This window comes from Siphateles boraxobius, unplaced genomic scaffold (genome assembly GCF_051911475.1).
Source record: "Siphateles boraxobius isolate OS27281-9 unplaced genomic scaffold, OSU_SipBor_1 24, whole genome shotgun sequence".
Taxonomy (NCBI): domain Eukaryota; kingdom Metazoa; phylum Chordata; class Actinopteri; order Cypriniformes; family Leuciscidae; genus Siphateles; species Siphateles boraxobius.
This window is the reverse complement of record NW_027508855.1, coordinates 7,076,186-7,097,554: the sequence shown is the minus strand read 5'-3', so window position 1 is coordinate 7,097,554 and position 21,369 is coordinate 7,076,186. Positions and strand designations below refer to the sequence as shown.

The window sequence follows — 21,369 nt, the reverse complement described above, 5'->3', positions numbered from 1 at the left end:
ATGATTTTTTTGAATCTGAGTTGCATCCCTCTGTAACCACCCACACTCAATGTCCAAACTGTATTTGGAGTGTTTTTTTTGGGGGGGGGGTCTTCTCACCGGGGGCTTGCTTTATTGCTTTATGTCTTGAAATGAGTAACAGCACAACACTCATGTTATACTGTGTGTGAAGTATAATGGTGCAGAAATGCAGTGGAAACATTACCTGCAGATTGTTGAGCGGTTCCATTTTCATGATGGGGCCGTTTGTGCTGAGAGGCAGACTGACATCAATGGTCTGATTGGGGCTCAGAGGAGTCAGAACCTGCAGAGGGCCAGCAGGGGCCAGACCAAAACTACAGAAAAAAAAGAGAAACAGTTAATGTGTGTATGGTGTAAGAGTGGCATAATGAGCGAGAAAGGTTGACATGGACCATGCTAAATCTCAAACCTCCGGAGAATCACCCATTATATATATATATATTAAAAATATATATATATAAAAAAAAGCTAAACACAGGAGAGTCTGCTGGCAAAAAGAGAATGCGACAGAGCTCGTAATAAAATGTGATTTTTTTCAGCTAGTCAGCTTTAGATCCTTTCACTCTAAAATTGTTATTTCTCTTAAGCCTAGAAGTAAATGTTTTATGATCAGTAGGATAATCTCTCTCTTTTTTTAGTTATGAGAAATAACCACATTCATCTTGCAGTCACGCAGAACCAAAACAATGTTCTTCTGCAAAATGCATGTAGTTTTGTTTTTTAACCACTAGAGGGCCAAAAAGTTACAGTGTACCTTTAAGACTATTGACACCAAAATCATAATTAAAAAAAATAAATAATCTAAAATAAAGGTCTTTTAGCCAAAAAACAATGTTTTCCATAATTAAATTTGGTTAATTGGATAATTGAACTCGGTATGCTGTTCAGGGGGTGATACACCAATTGTAGTCAAGTTCTTCAGCAATGAGCCACTTCTCAACATCTCAACCAAAGACATTTTGCTACTCTAACTCTAGCATCATTTTTGGTCAGGGTGAAGTGCGTACACACTGCTGACATGTTTACTTGTAGCATATCCATGTTGTGTGCACAAAATAGACACTTACATAGTCAAAGGAAGGCTGTTTCAGTCAATCACTTCAGCCCTCTTGAAAACTAATTTGGCAGATTATTTTTGGTTGCAGAAAATTCTGGTGCATCACCAGTTAAGACCAAATCAATATTTAGCTCAGGATTCAAAATTTAGTTTTATCTTCCAACCCCTGTAAATTAGTTTCAAAACATAGATGATAAAACAAATGTCTAAAGATGTACATTGACAGAGGGACCTTCCAGGAACATGAATGTCAGAGACTTAGTGGTGTATGCTTTCAACTTGGACAAGTAATCAACCACCCAGTCACCTTAGCAACTACATAGAAACACCTGATCTGGCCACATTCCCTCCATTGGCCCTTATCAATCATGGCCTCCTAATAATCCCCGTCAACTGAATTGGCTCGATCACTCTCTATCTCCTCTCTACCTATAGACCGCACTGGCGCCATTGTACTGTGGCTGCCATCGCATCATCCAAGTGGATGCTGCACACTAGTAAATAGGAAATGCGCTAGATACATAAATTCTTCACAACAGCCTCCCATTGTGGCAGTGAGAAAGCACCACTCTAAAAATCTATACATTGCACTTGTAATAGTTAAAAGATCAAAATAGAATATATTACAATATTCTAGATTCAGGCTTTACTAAACGAAAAGTAATTTTCAAGGGAGAAGTTCTCAATCGATGTGAAAAAACATTAAAGTGTGTTTAGAATACCAGCATGTCCTTGAATGTTCCCACTGACAAACAGTATAAATGAACGATGTTTTCCAGGCAGGTCTCAAAACTGATTAAGAAACACAGAAGAGAAAAGCAAAACCTTGAAGAGACCTCCAAAGCAATCTCCATCTAAAGGCGTCATTATGCTTCTGCGTCAACTCCACGGCGTAGCTACACCGTCACTCCTACGGCGTTGTGGCCGTTTTATGGTTCTGCGTCAGGTTGAGTATCACGGTGCATCTGATCTGACCAATCACAGCCCTTGTGGTATGCGTCGCCTCAACGCGTAGTTACAATTTTTTAGAGGTGCACGTCGAGCTACGGCGGAGGGGTTCGCGGCGACGCAGAGGGGTCTGCGGGGGTACGCCGTCGATTCGACGCAGAAGCATAATTCAGGCTTTAGTCTCCAGTTCTGCCTCTGGACTCACCTGTTCCTGTTGAACTGAATGGCGAAGTCAGTCATGACGCTCATGGCTTTGTTGGTGAGAGACATATCCATCTGAATGATCCCACCGCGTCGGGCAAATGTCCCAGAAATCTCGAGCCCTTTAGCCTTCATTGCCGGTAACCACAGCTGAACCCACAGATAAACAGGTTAAGAGAGTGAGGGAAAGAATTTAGGGGCACATATACAGGATGTCTGTGTTTTTGTTTGTCTCATTATCTGTGTACACATGCATCAGATGGACACTTTTGGCCAGTGCATTGCATATTGCTGTTTTTTTAAGCGTCTCCATAAAAGCATTCTGTTGGAATATGTCAAGCTTTTATTGAACACCACCACACATTTTGTGTGTACGCTCCCAAAAGTCCTGGAAATGCTGCTGCATTACAAATTGACCTAAAGCGGGGAAACTGCTTATAAAAGACTGCTGAAGTCAAAGTTATTGATTGAGAATATTGATTGATTCTATACTTACAGTTTTAGGAACAACGTAGAATCCTGTTGGCATGCCAACACCCCCACCAAGGTCAAAAAGGTCACCCAATCCACCACCAACAGCAGGGGCACCACCGAGAGTAGCAGGCATGGCTGTCGGGGCCGCCCCCAGACCGACACCCATCTGAGCAGAGGGAGACAAGCAATACAACCTATTACAACTTTTCTATCATCAGGAAAGAGACAAGCAGAGAAATTAACTAAGATAAAAGACATGGAGGAGGAATTTAACAGCTCTTTGATAAAAAGAAGGCAAACCCCTCTGTTGATGCTAATACTCCTCGGATGAAGCACATTCATCAAAGTCTGGGTGAACTTTGCTAAAACTCTTTGTCTGACTTACCGAAGGACTTCCGCCGATGTCTCCTCCCAGCTGGGAACAGAAAGAGGACAAAAAGTAAGGATCAGTGAGCATGAAAGATGGTGATATTATGACGTGGTTGATGAACGGGGATCTAGCCTAGCTCAGCGGGTTGAAGTCAGTGAGCTGCTAAGGAAGTTGTGAGACATTTCAGAGACAGTTTCTGTAATCTTTTTACATTCTAATGACTCTCAATTAGGGATGGGCGATATGATTATATTGAGGACGGCAATGTGAAGTGTCTATTGATAACGACTTTGTTGTATTGTTTATATTGCAGTATGCAAATATATCTGTGTAACGCAGGATTGATTTTGAGGTTGTTTGACATGTTAGAGTGATAAAGCAGCATGCATGAATGAGAAAATAAAGCATGTGATGTGCGTTATGTTAAAAAGAGATATTAAGTGCAATAAGCCATGAAAAATTAATTACACAAAGCTGTTTGTCAGTCACATTCTTTTTCGTTGCTTATTGCGCTTGAATGGTCAAATGCACACAAAATTGTCAAAATGCCTGTCTTGGCGAGTATCCATGTAAACGCAGTCGTTTTATGGGGGATTTCGCACCGGATAGTTCTAGGAACTATGGTTCCTGAGAACCAAATGTTCCCCTATGGCCATTTTCCTGGTTGCATTTACACCGACAGCAGAAACTCTGAAGTGATGCAAGCCACGCTTGTTGTTGTGACTTTCTCGTAGCCCTCCGTTCGGAGCGTGCCTCTGAAAAATCTCTGTTTCGTGGGCCATGTAGCCCTACCCCTTCGCCCTATCCCTCTATCACAACAAGAATCGAGACACCCTATTCCTAGACGGAGGGTTAGGGGCAAGGGGTGAATTGGGATTGAGCCTTAGTAACGTTTCAGTTTGAAACATTTCAGTTTGTATGAGACGTGACTACTTGTGTGTGACAAACTACCACTACAACCTCAAATACTGAAAAAAAATAAAAGAGTAAATGTGCTCTAAGGGTTTCTTCATACTGATCTGAGACTAGTTTATGTTGGGCAACAGGGACTAGACTAAGATCAGCACAGACTTTTTAAGGATGTACTCAAGCGTGAGAACACCCACACCGACCTCTCTCTCACTATAATCAGAAGATGGCTGGGGAGAATGCACCTCTGTCCTGTGGGAAACACCCGGCTGATAGAGGAATGAGAAATGGATGAAACACTTCCAATGAATTAAATCAGAAGAGATGAGGGGAATGATGCTGGGGCTTTATATGACTATTTAAACATTCATGAATTTTACAGTTATTAAAACTATTAAAATAACTCATAGAAAAGAAAAAATGTGATTAAATCAAGTCCAAGATTTTTCATACAAGGTGTGTGATGACAACACAAACAATTCACAGCCATCTAGGAGATATTTTACTAATGTTGACACTCTTTAAATGCAGAAAAAAACAAGTGGTTGTAAATAACAGCACATTGCTGGGGCTGTAAATGTACTCGTAAATGGAAGTAGCTGAAGCAGCTCTTTGTTGGTGTGAAGAGTACATTGGTTTCCAATACTAATATACAGATCCCCAATTTAGACTAATGAAATGGCATGATATGAAAGTGTCTGCTTCTTCTTTCACTTAGTTTAATTACCGTATCTGATTCATCGCCCATCTGCAAGTGTAGCGTGAGGATAAAAGACAGAGGAACAAAAAAAAAGAAAAAGAGAGAAAGTCACAAAAGAGAAAGAGAAGACCAGAGGGGAAATACAGACAAGGAAAGTTAACTCTAATGATGCAAGACCATCTGTGATTTCTCAACAGACACAATTACACAGGTTAACCTGTTAACCTTCAAGGCCACTTTTGAAAAATCCCCAGAAATGGCATACCCAAACTTAAACAGATACAAATCATGAACCCTTTGCACTAAAAGCACAAGTATGATCTCATTTGAAAGCTGACACCTAGTAGTTTATTGTAAATGTAGAAATAATTATTGTCATAATGAAAAAAAAATGTTTAAATAGCTTCAAAGTTTTGTAAAGTTATTAGAAATTTACTTTTATGAAACATCTTCATAAGAATAAAATTGAAGTTGGCCCTGGAGGAATCTAGAAATGCACTGCAGCTAAAGCCATATGTGTGACCATTTTATATTTAAAATCTGAAAATGATAAGTCTAAAACTCTGTATTTAGTTAAATGTTTTTCAAGATCATGTCAAATTACTTTATTTTGATTAGACTCTAAAATGCAAACTGATGTTTAGTCATCTTCTGAGTCATCTAATCAGTCTATTGTCTCTATTATTTTGTGGTGCAAACGAGCCCCATTCAGAGTCAGTCTCTCCTTGCACACATTCACACCTCTCCAGACTGGTTATGGCTCTAAATATGCATTTCTTTTGTCTGCATTATAGCTACTAACGACTGGCTATTCACAGGCTATTCATAGGGTTTCAAACCCTAATTTCTTTTATCAAAGTTCTTACTAAATATTTGAAACTGGTATCAAATGCACTGAAACATTTCAGTAAGCATTCCTATTTAGAAAAAAATCATAAAACAATAACTGCTGGTGGCAGGTGCACCTGGGCTAGCTAGCATGTTAGCTTAGCACACCATCAATACACGACCATTTATGAGATTAAAACCATGTTTGTGCTCCAAACTTACTTTATAACGCAAGTCGAGTGTTTTAAATAATCTTCTGTGATCTAATTTGGCTTCAGATAAAAAAAAATCCGACAGAAAATGTATTATTTATAGTGTTCTGCACGATGATGAAATCTATATCGATTAGCATTACATTATAAATATAATCTATTATTATGAAATAGCTGGCATGGCTTGAAGAACACAGGTAACTCAAATATCATTGCAATCATGTTTATTGTCTTCAAAACATCTTTATCTGCATGTTACAGCGATCTCTGTCAGCTACTTTCTGTATCAGTGACGTCCTGGATTGTCACATGACTATGGGTCTTCTTCGTGATCCATATATGGACTGTTATTGTGCATATAGCGCCCTCAGGCTATTGGTATGAATTGAAAACACAGCACATCTCAGTAAGAAGCGATCATAATGATTACATCGACGCATTTGGGTATAAATTCAACAAATATTATTCCTGTCTATAGAAATATGATGTGAATCTATGAGAATATATCAATATTTCTCCAAGTCTGCACATTTTTGAGCTAAAGCCCTGAGGGACGATGTTTTGCGAATCGCTGTCATGACGACAGCTTGGAGTGTTTTTTATGAATGGACCAGCTGACGCTCATAATTCATATTAAAGGTATCGACTCATTTTTTCATTTCATAACTCCTGACACAAATTAAGACATAACTGTCACTATAAGTTTCTCAGAATACAATAGTGGTCAAATACTGAATCTTGAGTATTATATCTTTTTAATGATGTATAGTTTGTCAAGGTATAACATTAAATCTGATAGTAAATTTGAACTAAATAAAAAAAAAACGCTTCAGTGCGCCGACGCTCTGGAAACGGTTAACAGGTTAAGGGATTTTGTATGCGTGTTTAAGGGAGAGGGGGCTGATCTGGGATCAGAATCCACTTGGATGATCTCTACTTAGTAAAGTAGCTCTGGAACCTGTCAACAGCGACACAAAATAAATGTCCTACAACACATGTGCAAGCTAAACAACTGACAAACACATTACCGAAAGCCTGCATGCTTCTGTATACGCACACACAGACAGTTAAAGGAACAGATAGGTATATTCATTCTAGTAATTACTCTGTTTTTCTTCTTAATTAATCTAATTTCACCATAAAGGGATGATTTTGTTTGGAGCAAAGCGAGAGGCAGCGTGAGATAAACATACCAGACTATCCAGACCTCCTCCTAGTAGGTCCATGGCTCCCATCTGCATTGAGGGCTGCACTGAAGGGACAGTGGCAGTGGGCGGGGCCAGGTCCAGGTTCAGCAGGTCACCTAGGAGATCACCCTGTGATGGAATGACAGCGGGTGGAGCTTCAGAAGGTCCAGACTGGCCAACATCAGGGCTCTCGGCACTCTCAACACTAAGAGAGAGAGAGAGAGAAATTATCAAATCATTTATTAAAAAAATAAATACATCTTTTTAGTTTAAATACAATTTTTTAAATGCGTTAAAACACATTTTAAAATAAAATACAATTATTAACTAGAAATAAATAAATTTAAAACGAATTAAAACTGAAATAAAAATAAATGAAACCTAAATAGCTATATTTAAAAATAGAAAAATGGCAAAAGCACATAACGAAATGACAAAAAATGAAAGTAGAATCAACATGAAAACTAAATAATATACAAATAAAAGCTAATTCAAAATATTAATGAAACTAAAACAATATATATATATATATATATATATATATATATATATATATATATATTTGTTATTAATAAATATATAAACAAATCTTTATACTTTACATAAAATAATAAAAGAATCAGTAACAAAGTAACAAATCAGAGACTCACGAGCCAACACGAGGAGGAAGTCTCCTATGCTGAACACCACGGCTGCCCTCCACAAAAGCGCTGGGGGGTTTGTGGTAGACTGAGGCCAGAGTACCAATGTGGCAGATGAGCTCCTCCAGCAGGGTGGGCTCAATCAGGTCTGTTTCCTCTGAGATCAGAGGCTTCTCGGCCAGCACCACCTCTTTAGCTGCCACAGGGTCTGTAGATAACAGACGCCAGTAGATGTAGCCACGGTCACGCAGATCAGGGTTATCAGAATCCTGCAAAGTTAAAACAAGCAAAATTCAGGGAAAGTGAAACTGACCAGTTGAAAACCGAGGGGAATCATATGCCATTTATGATGCGAGTATATAAGGAAGAAAAAAATGAAGCACTACAGGTGACTGTCCGACAGATGATTTTTTTGTTGAAAAGAACAAAGTCTTATGTAAATAATGCAGAACTCCTGAGCACCAATTCATCTGTGTGATAAGATCAAGTGGAGCGTCAGCAGAGCAAAACAGCGGTTAGGGAATTAGATCTGGAGGCCATAAAATGGCACCTAAGATAAAGAAGGACATTTGGTATTCTGAATGAACCCTCAAAGTTAATAATGACAAGATGTAATCTCAGATCCCAGTCTGACAGCACAAGCTTATGGCTTCTCTGAATATTAATGAGATCACACAAATGCTCCCTAGCTCTTACACACAAACATTCAAATATTCTAAGTAATCAATATTTCCAATGATTTGTCAGGACAAATTAAAGGGCATCAAAATGTATTTATGGTTTTAAATTTTTGTGATAGCTTTCAAATTCTGTAAGTTTTGATTTAGATTGAAAGTAACAAAGCCTATTGTGTTTATTGTATGTGTCATGCTGACATAAAATAATGTTTTGGTCATGCATCAACAGAAAACATCATAAATGAAAAGATCATTTTTGGAATCAGTTTTTGGAATTTAAGAATTGATATTGGTATTTATGAATGGATTTTTAGGCTTTTAATTACATATAATTCACATATTAATCAATGCACCTACATACAGTTTATCAAATATGGTAAAAGTTAGCTTGGTTGCTTGATGCGGCAAAACCAATTTTACTGGTTTGCGTGGAAGATCAAACATGCTTGCTTGATGCATGAGAACAAACTTAATTGGTTCTTGCTCATCAAGCAAGATAAGGATAACGATACACAGTGCTCTCGAACGCTAAAAATATTGTAGGTGTCCATATTCTGTAACGGAATGACTAAATTAATAGGAAAAGCTTGTAAAGCTTCTAATAACAATTGTTAATTACCCTGATGAATTACAGTGTGCCATTTATGAGTTGGATTGTTTCTAAATCAGAGGAAGAAAGCAAGCATTACTAGCATTAAAATGTATGTTTAATAAAAATAAACCTGCCATAAACTTGCTGTTTTGATCTAATGCAGGGTTTCAGGGTTCTGGCCCAAAAGCTCGAACCCTCCGCGACCATCAGAGTGCTCTATTGTTTAAATTGCTATGTGACACAATTATATATATGCATGCATATAGTATATTAAGAAGGAGCAGATTATGTAGTCTAACAGAGGCACAGGAGTAGGACACTAATCCTCGTGGTTTTATAATCATTTTTTGTTTTTTGACATTCATTTGAGACATGTTTACAAATAAAAAGTAATCTTATCGTCTGCCTGTGGTTACAAAAAGCAACAATTACAACATGTTGCTAAAAATACGTAAATACGTCAGGGTGTTGAGTAAGAACTGTGAATATCTGGTTTTCTTTGGAGTGACTCAGCAAGCCAAACGGCTCTGCTTTTGAGATGTGTAGTTTGAGGATGGCAACAACACCTCCAGAGAGTGCCCTTGAAGGTGTGAGAAAGTATAGGTGCAGTGTCATTTTCTCACTGAAATGTGTGCTTTAACAACCGTCTGTGTGGATATCTCACCTGTGTGGCGAGACTGAGCACTTGTTGCACCAGCTCCTGGGTCTCAGTGGGTTTCTTCAAGAACAACTTCACAATAGCTGTCAGCAACTGCAGCTGCACCTGAGAGGGGAGTATGAAAAAACCTTAACACAGAGACAAATCGCTGTAACATGCAAGTTAATTACAGTAGTCACTACAGTATTATGGTATGATTGTTATGACACCAAAATTTCAGAAATTCTAAACACCAATTTTCATACCACAGCAAAAAGTATCCCTATTCCTCTGTGAGATTTTCTTTATGCTCTTAGTGGAATCATAATACAATGCTTACATAACACCCCTCGTTCCTAACCCGTAAGACTTTAATTCATCTTCAGAACACAAATGAAGATTTTTTTAATGAAATCTGAGAGCTTTCTGTCCCTCCGTTGACAACTACACAACTGACACTTAGACACTTCAAAAAGATCATTAAGAGATTGTAAAACTAATCCATGAGCGGTTTAGTCCAAAAAAAGTGACATGAACGCTTTATATGATGCACAGATTGAATTTAGGCTTTTATTCACATATTCATATTCATCAACTCGCAAATCAGTTGTGGTAAACGAAAGCTCAAGCATGTTCGCTTGACGTGCGAGAATAAATGAGGTTCATTCTCGTGTTACGCTCGTGTTCTCGCACCTCAAGCAGGTTCGGTTGAGCTTCAGTTTATGTTTGCTGAGCAATGTTTATGGTAATAAAAACCTTAATTAAATCTGTTCATCATATAAAGCAATTGAGCATATTCAGAAAATTTGGACTAAACCGCTCGATTCATATGGATTAGTTTTACAATCCCTTTATAAACATTTTGAAGCGTCAAAGTGGTAGTTCCGTAGCTGTCCATGTAGGGACAGAAAGCTCTCAGATTTCATCAAAAATATCTTTATTTGTGTTCCAAAGATGAACTCTTAACTCTTACTCTAGGTGAACTATCCCTTTAATACAACAGAAAAAACAGCTGTTACTTATTTCATAAGCGAGCACTTTAATATAGTGCTTTGAAAGGCACTTCACCTGTGTGCTCTCATCATGGAAGCCTTCCAGGAAGCTCTCCAGCAGCTCATCGGCATTGTCAATCCTCTCTGCGTACTCTCCCACAATCCAGATCATGGCTGCCCGGGCCTCAGGCTCATCCAGAGAGTCGAGGTTCTCACACAGGGTGGCAATCACGCTCTCATACCTAACAGAACAATAACGAAGAAAGCCACAATGAAGCTGCAAAAAAGAGCAAAATGACATAGTGGGGGCTGGGTTCAGTGAATCTTTATTAAATGTTTCTTCAACACATTTGAGAATGGACCTCTAACAGGACAATGGACCTCTAACATCTGAATAACAAACCTTAGCCAAACAGAAAAAGGATGCAATTTTTAGAAACAGCATAATTGGCAAAAGGGTCAGGGGAAATTGTATAGCAAACAGAAGAGAAACCTACTTGTTGGGGTACTTGCGGAAGATGTCCTTGATGACCACAATAGCTTCCTGCACCACATAATTGACCTTGGTCTGAATGAGGTCAAGCAGCGTGCTGACACAACGCTCTGCTGATTGCTTTAATGAAGACAGGAGAGACCGAAAGACAGATCAGCTGATTTGCATAAATGGGATCATCCAGAAATTAACCAATTAAGCAGTTGGCCTTTGTTTCACATCAGGTTGAATCCTTTCATTAGGAGCAGTGCACTTTACAATTAAAATGAACATGATTGCCAGTGTAAATAGATTGCCAGTGTTAATTAAGTTAATAATAATCTTATCTTATTCAGGGTTAGGCCAGCTCACCTCTACTTTAATAGCGCAGCGGCCAATGGCTCGTACAGCTTTACGCACAAAGTCTACGTCCACTTCAGTGGCATATTCCTTCAGCTCAGCCAGCACCTACACAAACCAAACACACTTAAATTTAGCACAGACTCTCAGAAGCACATTTCAAATGTTGATGTGACACAGTGAGCTTCAAAAGTGAGTGATGTTGACAAAAGTTTGCCATTTCAGCTTCAGAGGCTATTTCATGGCAGATACAGATTCTACATTCAATAAATACAAACATTTAATAAAATTTACATTTGAAACAAAAAAATACTAAACAAGTTTACTCTATTAAAGGTTCTTTACCTGTACTTGATAAAAATGATAAAAATCAGTCTCATGAAATTGAAAATTGGGCAGATCAAAAATATGCCTTTAAAAGTCCATGGAATGCTACAATATAAATGTTCAGGAAAAAAAAAAATATTCAAAACTTATTTCATGTAGGGGTGTGAGTGTGCGTTTTATTCACCTGAGCAATGTTGGCCTGAGACGCAAGGCGGATCATGATATCCAGCTTCTCCAGCTTGACATAGATCGGATCATTATATTTCACAAAGAATACCTTCATCTCATGCTTTAGAATTTCAGGGCTGGTAGAAACACATAAAAATGAAAATAATAATAACAAAAAAAAATTTTGTGTGTGCATTTAACTTTTTAAATCCCCAAACCTTCATCACTTTGTATAAACAAACGTTTTTTCCTCAGCCTTTGCACCTACCGTTTCTGTACGATGAGGTTGATGTTCCTCAGGGCAACATACTGCAGTTCAGGTTCAGCTGAGAGGAGCGTGACCAAGGGAGGAGCAAGTTTCTTTAGGAGAGTGCCGTAATAGTCTAGATCTTTAGGAAGCATCTCCATGAACTTCATCAGAACCTTCACGGCAGACAGCACCACGGCTGAGTTAGCGTGGGACAACCGTGGAGTTACACGCTCGCAGATACTGTGGGAGGGCAGAGAGAAACATGCTCGAAACATGCTCAACAAGGCTGAAATAAGGCTGGTAAAAATAATGATTTCCAATTAATTACAATCTACGTTTGAACAATCCAATATAGATTCTTAAAATCCCTGACCGAATCAACACTGATTCAATTCTGAGTGAATTAGATTCAGATTGGGCAATCAATGCCAATACCAAGAACTACACTGGATCAGCTTTATTAGTGAAGCTAGTGTCTATGTATTATGTAGACTTCATTAGAAGTCTTTAGAGTCCATCACACAGGAGTGATGAAATTACATTGCCTTCTGACCTCTGTGACTCGCGGTCGTCACGGGGTGTGTAGTTGGCCAGGCAGTCGAGGATGAAGATCTGACCCCATTCAGTGCATTCATTAAGGGCTGTCAGGAGCTTATTAATGGTCTGAGGGTTCAGGTCCAGAAGGTTGCTGTTTGGATGAGATTCTGCTATCTCGGACAGAGCCGCAACTGCATTTGCTACCACCTAATGGAGGGAAAAACAAAATAAGGCATTAAACTCAATACAGTGGTAGTGTGTGTGCATAGTCTCAAGTTTCACACAACAAAAGCATGTAATTACACACCATGGAGACTAAGAGAGAGCTAAATGACACTGGCATGCAGGGTTGTGCACGAGTACTGTGATGTGACAGCGGCAATCGATCACGAAAACAATGATCGCCGTGACTTTAAAAAATATATTTATTTTTTATCGTATGGGTTATTGCGGCATTTTGGGGGGTACCTGATGTCTAATTGGTTAAAGTTAGGACAGCATGCCATCCAGACTGGATAATAAAAGGGAAACTATGGATTTGAAAGTGCGCAGTTATGCCTAGAATCAATTTGATTATGAAAATACAGTTAAGTGCAAGATGTGCAGGGACAATCTGTAATTTGCATAAAATTATAATGAGAACACTATTGTAATAGAATGTCGTGAATTCTTTGTGTTTCAGTGTAACTTTTATGGGAAGAGCGCATCCGCAATGGAAGTTTAAGGGATAGCTCACCCAAAAATAAAAATCATTTATTATCACTCATACGGGTTTGGAACAACTGGATAACAATTAGCTTGAATTAAATATACTCAGGGATATTATTTGCCTTAGTTCATAGAGTATTCTTAAGAATATTGCCAGTATCTAACCGGCATTTAGATTGAAATACTAAAGTTGTGCCTCACCATGGGGTTTGAGTCAGAGATCAGGTCTTTTAGGGTGTCCAGGAAGCCCTGGTCTTCTACCAGCTGGGCATTAATGTCATGGAGCTTGGCAACACAAACTGCAGCAGTCTTCCTCACGTAGGGGTCTTCATCTTTCAGACACTTCCTCAGAGGTTCACATAGGTACTCGGTGATCTTGTCCACTCGGATGCAGCCCATGGTGCGCACAGCCAGCGCACGGATCAGAGGGTTTGGGTCCTCACAGTCCTGCAGAAGAGAACATATAACCAACACACATTACACCTAAAACATAGACATATTCGGATACACACTACAGTTGAAAACTGTCTCTTACCAAGGCAGCTTTATTTGATCAAATTACGGTAAAAATAGTAATATTATCGAATATTAAAAACACTGTTTCTGTGAAAGTTTTAGTGATGTTAAAAACTAGATAAATAAAAACACAGACGCATAATACATAACATATCCTCAAAGAGCTGGAAACTTATTTCTTCTTTTTTCTTACTTGCTCTTCTTACTTTAATCTTTAGTCTAGTTAGTTGCTTTAGTAATGTTTCTCTCTTTCCATTCTCAGGTGTGTGTGAAGCAAGCAAAAACTCATTAGTGCTGATGGAGCACACTACTAGAATAGTCAGTCTTTATAGGAGGGAGCACTCAAGAGAGACGAAAGTTTCTCTGCTGTTGCCAGGCTTATGGCGTGCCTTTAAAGCACTTTGCTGTCCAGAATGTGGGTTTCATCGGTCTGAACTTTAGAGTGCATTTTATAATGCATAATATGGCTGTCACGATATTCAGATTCACTACATGATTATCATGGCCAAAAGAATTCACGATAACTATATATTGCGAGATCTATAGAAATCTTGAAAAAAATAATAATGCTATCAGTCAAATTCATCTTTACTCTTCTTCTTTCTTTTCTTTTTTTGAAGAACTCCATTGCATACAAAGTAACAATTACATTTAAATGGCAACAAGTTTGAAATAACTTCCTTCTGTGATGTGGCTTCTTATCACAGAATAAGGCAGAAATCATATTATTTTTTAGTATTCTATACACTGATAAAGTCAATGTTAATTGGCATTGCATTATAAATATACCTTGTCCTAATGAAAATACCCGAGATGTCTTGAACACAGATAAACCATATACTGCCACAATGGGGTGTTAACTATCTGCGTGTTTAATCAGTCAAAACGTCTCTATCTGCATTTTATTCAGCTGCTGCAATAGCTGAATGTCTTTGTCCACATTAGGGATTTCCTGGAACCAGAGGTTGTTAACCGAAAAATTTCCATCATTGACGGAATTTTACCTACATTATTAAGTTTCGTTTTGTTGATAAAGCCTGTCATAAAAACTTGACGGATTCATTCTAAGTTAACATACATTAAACATTAAAGAACAGTAAAAAAAAAAAACATGATTATGTGATATGGTGCATGTATTTAGCAAAATGCTCCTCTCAATAGTTATTTTTCTTGCTGACTATCAAGTTTATGGTCAAACAAATGGTTTTTCTCAGGTATAATGTTATGTGATATTGTTTGCAACACTGATTGAGTGATTACATGAGACATGATATGGATTTCGGTAAGTTATACTGCATGTTTCAACATATTTTCTGATTCATGTTTATTTCGTTCTGTAACCTAGTAAAGCGGAAGGGATGATCGTGTTCACTCACGATCCGTGACAACTGCTCAAGATGAAAATTGAGAGGTGTCTTTGTTCAACTTTCTTTTCATAATATAAATAAATGCATAGCCTATATGTTTGTCGTGAATAAATGAAAACAGAAGCTATTAAATGTCTTTAAAATATGAAAATTAAACTGAAGGTTAATAATAGATCACGACGGAAATTTTACATCCTTGTCCATCAAAGTGATGGACAGTGCGAAAGTGTAACGCAGTTACACTTTTAAATCTTTCCTTCCCTTTTAAATCTTCCCTTGTCTGGCTTTTGCTACTCTGAGCAATGCCTGAACTTTGTATTTTGAGCACTTCTTGCGTCGTTCTTCCCTCTTCACGATGACTCGCTTGCTTTAGTCCTCAGATGTAAGTCGCTTTGGATAAAAGTGTCTGCTAAATGACTAAATGTAAATGTAACGCGACCTCTGCCTGGAACGCCATAAGTTTTATTACTCCTATGAGTCTCATTTGTGGACTTTATGTGCGAGAGCGCCCTCTGGAGTGGAGTATGAACGGCCAAATCTGCAAGATAATGGAGGCGGAGATTGTGGTGAACAGGTTGTGACTAAATTTCTTGGCGTGCGGGTAGAGTGTCTTGTTTCTCATATCTGACAACATGCTTTAGCACACATTTAAGTTTTCTGCATGGGAAAGTATAATAACACGTAGTAATCTATATCTATAGCCTGTGCAAACTGTAACAAAATATATTAAAAATACCAAAAAATGCCTTAGAATGAAACTATTTGCCATTTCACTGATGTCTCTGAATCTTACCTTTACAAAGGTGTTGACTGCCATAATGGCCATGTCTGGTTGGCTCTTGGCATAATTCATCAAATACAGATAAACCAGCTTTTTCAGCTCCAGATTATCCGTCTGCATGCAGTTCACAACATCAGGAAACAGAGCACTGGGGACAAAAATATTAAGATCAAAACTCCATAAACTCCATTCTGTTCCAAAAGAAACACAGGATGGATGATATAGCATATAAAACATCTTGTAAAAGAGTCAGGCAATTCTACTTAACTGTGAAAACCAGCTTCTCTTACCTGACATCTTTTCCCACGGTCATAGACGCAATGACTTTCTTCACTGCCTCCTTCTTCTTCTCTTTCTTATCACTGTTGAGCTCTGCCTTCAGCTCAAAGATCTCGCCTGAAGGGTCAGACACACAAGAGCACAAACATTTATGACTTTGTTTAGATGTCACATAACCCGTGAATGACAATGATGTGCTTTCAGAAAACGTGTTGTCGTTTTCCTTATGCAATGAAAGAGAAGACAATGATTCAATCATAATTCGGTGTTCACCGTTTTTCTTGGCTTTGACCAAGTAACATGTGTGCGGCTCTATTTGCAGTTAAAAATACTTCTGGCACAATCATGTGCTTGCAAGTGATCCAAATAAAGCCAGAGACTCTAAATCGGATTTAGACTGCCACACAATATTACGTAATATTAGTCCCTGCTAGTATAACATGTTCTGCAGAATAAAAAAAAAAGCAGGAATATGTAACAAAGTGCTAAATGCTGTTCTATTTATCAGGATTTAAATGTTTAATGATACAGTGCAGTTAATGATCTGCATTGGCCACAACAGACACACATTACATGACTAAATCTCACTGATTTAATGTGATATACTAATCCCAAAACAGCATTCTTTAAAGCAAATCGGAAAACACCAGACCTTTCTTGGTAGTGGTGAAATATTTGGAGTCTGTCATCTTGGATCCCAAGCCTCGGTTCTCCTGCAGCAGAAGAGAAAGAAAGATTCATAAGCAGCCCACAAGAAAAGTGAGGAAGAGAATAAAGGGAGGTAGGATAGTGAAAAAGTGCAAGCGCAGGGGAATAAGAGGAAGTCGAGTCCCTGTCCTGCTGATACCTCCGCTGATGTTTCTTAGAGATTGTGGAGCGGGGAAATACACATTGTTTAAGCTTCTTGTTCTCTTTCAGTCAGCAAATTATACTCTCTGTGCACAGTGATTGCCTTCTCAATGTGTCTAAATCAGCTGGGAAGAGTTTCCCATTTCCTGTTATTGCACATTAGACTCTTGCCATCACCTGAAAGGTCTTTTAATAGGAAGAGAAACATTAGGATACAACAGTATTTCATCTGATTCAGCTGGCGTGATGACAAGTTTTTTTATTTGTGTACACTACTGTTCAAAAGAGTTGGGGTCGGTAAGATTTAAAAAAAAATGTTTTTGAAAGAGATCTCTTATGCTCACAAAGGCTGGATTTATTTGATAAAAATGCAGTAAAAACAGTCAATACTGTGAAACATTATTATTAATAAAGCTAAAGTAACTTTTCTACATTTTACTCCATTACTCAAGTCTCAAATCACATGATACTTCAGAAATAGGCCTAATTGTAATGTGCTGATTTGGTGTTCAAGAAACATTTCTTATTATTATCAAGGTTAAAACAGTTGAGCTGTTTAATATTTTTGTGCAAACAGTGATATTTTTGTAACAATGTAAAAGTCTTCACTGTCACTTTTGATCAAATTAATGCATCCTTGCTGAATAAAAACTAACATTTTCTTTAAAAGCTTTATTTACAGCTTGTTAAACTTGTTAGCTGCCCGATATTGGACACTTTCAACTGCGTAATAAATTAAACATGGCTGAATTCAAACTACATTTCTACCGACACGAGTTACTAAAAACTAAAACAAAATGGTTCCACATTCATCCCACTAGTTGTCAGTTTAAGTCTAACAGGAGTGCCATATTGGCAACATTACAAAATAGTGTAACTTTAACCTCATATTTTATACTTCAATTAAAATCAACTACAAAAATGAAATCGAGTGAAGCTTAGGATGAACATAAGGCCATGATTCTGTTCGTTTAGACATTCTACCTCCCCTATAACTTTCTCAGAATGCTACAATAAAGAGGCTGTAGAGTTATGATCTGTGTGCCTGAATGACTCGTGTAATCCTGCTGACCATTTACATGCAAACTGTGGTAAGTGGGCTGCTGTGGTATAAACATACAAAATCACTACAATACATTACCCCTTAGAAACAATTACCATGTTAACCTGAGTTAAAAAAAAATAAAAATTTGTCATTTATTAATAATATAATAAGAAGCAAGGATACATTTATCAAAAGTGACAGTAAAGACATTTAGTGTATAATGCTACACAAGATCTAAAAACAGTATCATGTTACAAAGTGTTCCAATTGCAAATAAATACTGTTCTTTTGAACTTAACATTAATCCAAGAACAAATGTTTCTTGAGCACCAAATCCGCACATCAAAATTATTTCTGAAGGATCATGTGACACTGAAGACTTGGAATAAGTTAATGATGCTGAAAGTTAAATTTGCCATCAAAGGAATAAAATAGGCTACATTTTAAAATACAGTTTATTCAAATAGAAAAGTTATTTTTAAACTAATTTCTGAAAGCTTTTAACAGTGTATGAAGAGCACATGAATTAATTAACTAACTAATTTTGTTGAGAAATCAACAAAAATCTAGTTTGGCACTGCACAACTAAACCAACTAAGTTAACCAGTATTAGTTGGACTCGAAAATTGATACCGCCTCGTAAACTAGAATAGGAACAATAGACATTTTCTATAGAATAACGTTAATTTACTTGCTAATCTACAGCCATTCCAGTAGGTTCACATTTAAAAGAAAATAATAATCTATCTCGTCAACCTGTGAGGCGGCGTCCCACTCCCAGCTAGTGCAGTAGTACAGATAAAGTAGCTGTCAACTGTCAAAGAACTGCCATAAACTACTAAACGACTGTTAACGTGATGCAGGGCCTGGTCATAAATGATTATTAACGTTACCAACAATCGTAACATCACAACTGGTTAAAAGTACGTGGCACAGCGGTGACTGCAGCAGGTGACAGACACACTAACATTAATCTCAACCGCTTCAGAGTAGGTAAAGCCACAGAGCTAACGTTAACTAGCAAAACCCATTTATTACCTCCCGAATCCGACATTTTCAAACTCATTTAAACTCAAATCTATCAACTCTGGTATTTCTTCTAATCCTTAGAGCAGAATAGGACGTCACTCACACATAGCTGACTTGCCCACTCCATTTTTGACGGATGAATGAACCTGCTCGCGGAGATGTAGAGTCGATGGGTGAGCTAGCTAAATGCTAACGGCTCGCGATCTGAAGCTTCATGACCTTCTATAATCAGGGCTTATGAGAGCGCACAGTAAGCCTTTAATCTAGCGTCCTGTATTACTGAACCAACCAAGCAGCGCACAAAGCCATAGATAAGTGGAAACGAGTCGCCGTACCTTAGTAAAACCGAGAAATGCTCCTTACCGAAATGAAGTGAGTGTGTAGAAGTCGGCCTTCTTCCTTCCCTCCCACCTTACATGTTTTGTCATATGATTCACACTTCCGTCTTCCGCCTTCATTGAGAAGAGTTTTCTCATGTTACACACATTGCCGATTGCACTAAAATTACAGTAAAATCTTAAATGATTTACAGGTTTAATTCACTTACTATACGACTCGGATTTAGTTATGATATAGTTGTGTGTAATATTACACATGCTACTTGCACCTGCTATTCCATGGGTAATATAATAGAGGGTGCAACATTTGGTGGAGGTTATTCTGTAATACTTTCTTCACATAACAATATCGCAACATGAAATCTGAGTCACCAATGTTTTTTTTTTTCAATGTCAAGTTCAACAAATGTCATTTATCTTGAATATAAGTGTAAATTTTCAAATCCACCATGTTTTTTGTCATTCAACCCTGTTCTCTTGTTCTAAATATCGAATGTTCTCTAAATGGTTTTATTAAAGATATATTTATATATACATATATATATATATATATATGACAAGCACAATACAAGCACAATACAAATAATTTCATCCAAAACATTTTTATTACAAGAATTAAATTAACAGCAATTGGTTTTCAAGGAACAGTGGAATGTTGGTCTTGCAATATTGCTATTCAACACAGACAAATTCCACAATGTCAAGACCTTACATTTCATTGTCATCATTAAAGAAAAACAATCAGCCAAAAAAATTGCAATTTATGAGTCAATCCATAGACATTCAAATGATCCAACAGCTTTTTTCATTTATTGAAACCAGAGCATGACATACTGTATATTCAACATGCATTTTGTAAATCACATCTGATCATATTTGTGTAATGCAAATCAGATGGTTCTGCTCAAGTAAATAAAATGTGAGTCTACATGCCTTTAGTTCTGATGTCAATAATGAATAAAGAAAACAGAACACATCCATGCAATAAATTATTTTAAAAATGTCTAAATGTGATTAGAAATGCATAACAAATGTAATCACAGAAAAGAAACATCTTTCTGTCATTTTTTTTTCTTGGAAAGAAAAACAGAATAAATACGATTGGAGTTCAAAATCAGTTTACTGTACAAATGTATGGCAGTTAATGATTAGATATTGTAAAGATAACTGGATGTGTAGTGTGTATATGTGACCAAAATGAATTAGGCACAGCAACCATTAATGTAATCTGAAAGACCGCAGAAAGCTTTACTGTCCTTATTTGTACTTAGGTATTGAATTTAACAAAGTCCTAAAGTGTCACAGCAGACATTTAAATGGCAATAAACATAGAAGCAATGTGCAGTGCTGCATTGTATATTGCGGATTTTTGTGGTGTCAATGGCCATGCTAACAGTAATTTGGTTGCAGTCCTTTAGGCAAAACATGAACACTGAAATCCATTCCCATTAACATCTCCCTCACTTTTCCTGACCCATTTTTGATTAATTGAAACAACACATATCAGATAATCTCTCTATCAATACTTGAGCTCATAAACGCAGCCATATAAAGCCTCCAAAAGAGAACATACCAAAAGTAAACAATTCATCCATTCATTCAAAACATACAACGTCGTCCCTTTATGATAGTACAGTTCACCCCCAACCAAATCACCAAGGCCTAATAACTTACTCATTTAATATAAATAAACAACCCAATGCCAAAGCAATATGTGTGTAGTGTAATTAATTCAGACTGGATTCATTTAATGGGATGATTCACCCAAAAATGAAAATTCTGTAATTATTTGCTTACCCTCAAGTTGTTCCAAACTCGTATGACAGAATATATTTTTAAGAATACGAGTAACCAAACACTTGACGGGCCCCATTGACTTCCACAGTATAGGAAAAAA

At 37.4% G+C, this 21,369-nt stretch overlaps 2 protein-coding genes across 13 annotated transcripts in view; both read right to left on the bottom strand.

Annotated features, from left to right (window-relative positions):
- ap1b1 (adaptor related protein complex 1 subunit beta 1) overlaps positions 1 to 19,600 on the bottom strand; it is a 32,554-nt gene extending 12,954 nt beyond the window's left edge. For 2 of the 10 annotated variants that reach the window (XM_077241064.1, XM_077241065.1), the window contains exons 1-20: positions 19,238 to 19,374; positions 16,864 to 16,924; positions 16,223 to 16,328; positions 15,945 to 16,080; positions 13,470 to 13,715; positions 12,577 to 12,767; positions 12,042 to 12,263; positions 11,790 to 11,910; positions 11,291 to 11,386; positions 10,944 to 11,059; positions 10,523 to 10,688; positions 9,482 to 9,580; positions 7,558 to 7,817; positions 6,914 to 7,112; positions 4,708 to 4,728; positions 4,184 to 4,249; positions 3,087 to 3,116; positions 2,724 to 2,867; positions 2,232 to 2,377; positions 206 to 335 (exon numbers count right to left, since the gene is read on the bottom strand). In XM_077241064.1, the coding sequence (XP_077097179.1) occupies positions 206 to 335; positions 2,232 to 2,377; positions 2,724 to 2,867; positions 3,087 to 3,116; positions 4,184 to 4,249; positions 4,708 to 4,728; positions 6,914 to 7,112; positions 7,558 to 7,817; positions 9,482 to 9,580; positions 10,523 to 10,688; positions 10,944 to 11,059; positions 11,291 to 11,386; positions 11,790 to 11,910; positions 12,042 to 12,263; positions 12,577 to 12,767; positions 13,470 to 13,715; positions 15,945 to 16,080; positions 16,223 to 16,328; positions 16,864 to 16,924; positions 19,238 to 19,261 (2,580 nt within the window). In that variant the 5' untranslated portion in view covers positions 19,262 to 19,374. Of the gene's footprint in view, positions 1 to 205; positions 336 to 2,231; positions 2,378 to 2,723; positions 2,868 to 3,086; positions 3,117 to 4,183; positions 4,250 to 4,707; positions 4,729 to 6,913; positions 7,113 to 7,557; positions 7,818 to 9,481; positions 9,581 to 10,522; positions 10,689 to 10,943; positions 11,060 to 11,290; positions 11,387 to 11,789; positions 11,911 to 12,041; positions 12,264 to 12,576; positions 12,768 to 13,469; positions 13,716 to 15,944; positions 16,081 to 16,222; positions 16,329 to 16,863; positions 16,925 to 19,237 lie in introns of all 10 variants that reach the window. The other 8 variants (XM_077241067.1, XM_077241068.1, XM_077241071.1 and 5 more) reach the window with 8 other exon arrangements.
- A 458-nt stretch (positions 19,601 to 20,058) lies between these two features.
- Positions 20,059 to 21,369, bottom strand: part of gas2l1 (growth arrest-specific 2 like 1) — a 42,399-nt gene continuing 41,088 nt past the window's right edge. For 2 of the 3 annotated variants that reach the window (XM_077241061.1, XM_077241062.1), the window contains exon 6: positions 20,059 to 21,348. Coding sequence is in view for 1 of the 3 variants with exons in the window: in XM_077241063.1 (XP_077097178.1) it covers positions 21,308 to 21,330 (23 nt within the window). In the remaining 2 variants the exon portion in view is untranslated. The remainder of the gene's footprint in view (positions 21,349 to 21,369) is intronic. The other variant, XM_077241063.1, reaches the window with a different exon arrangement.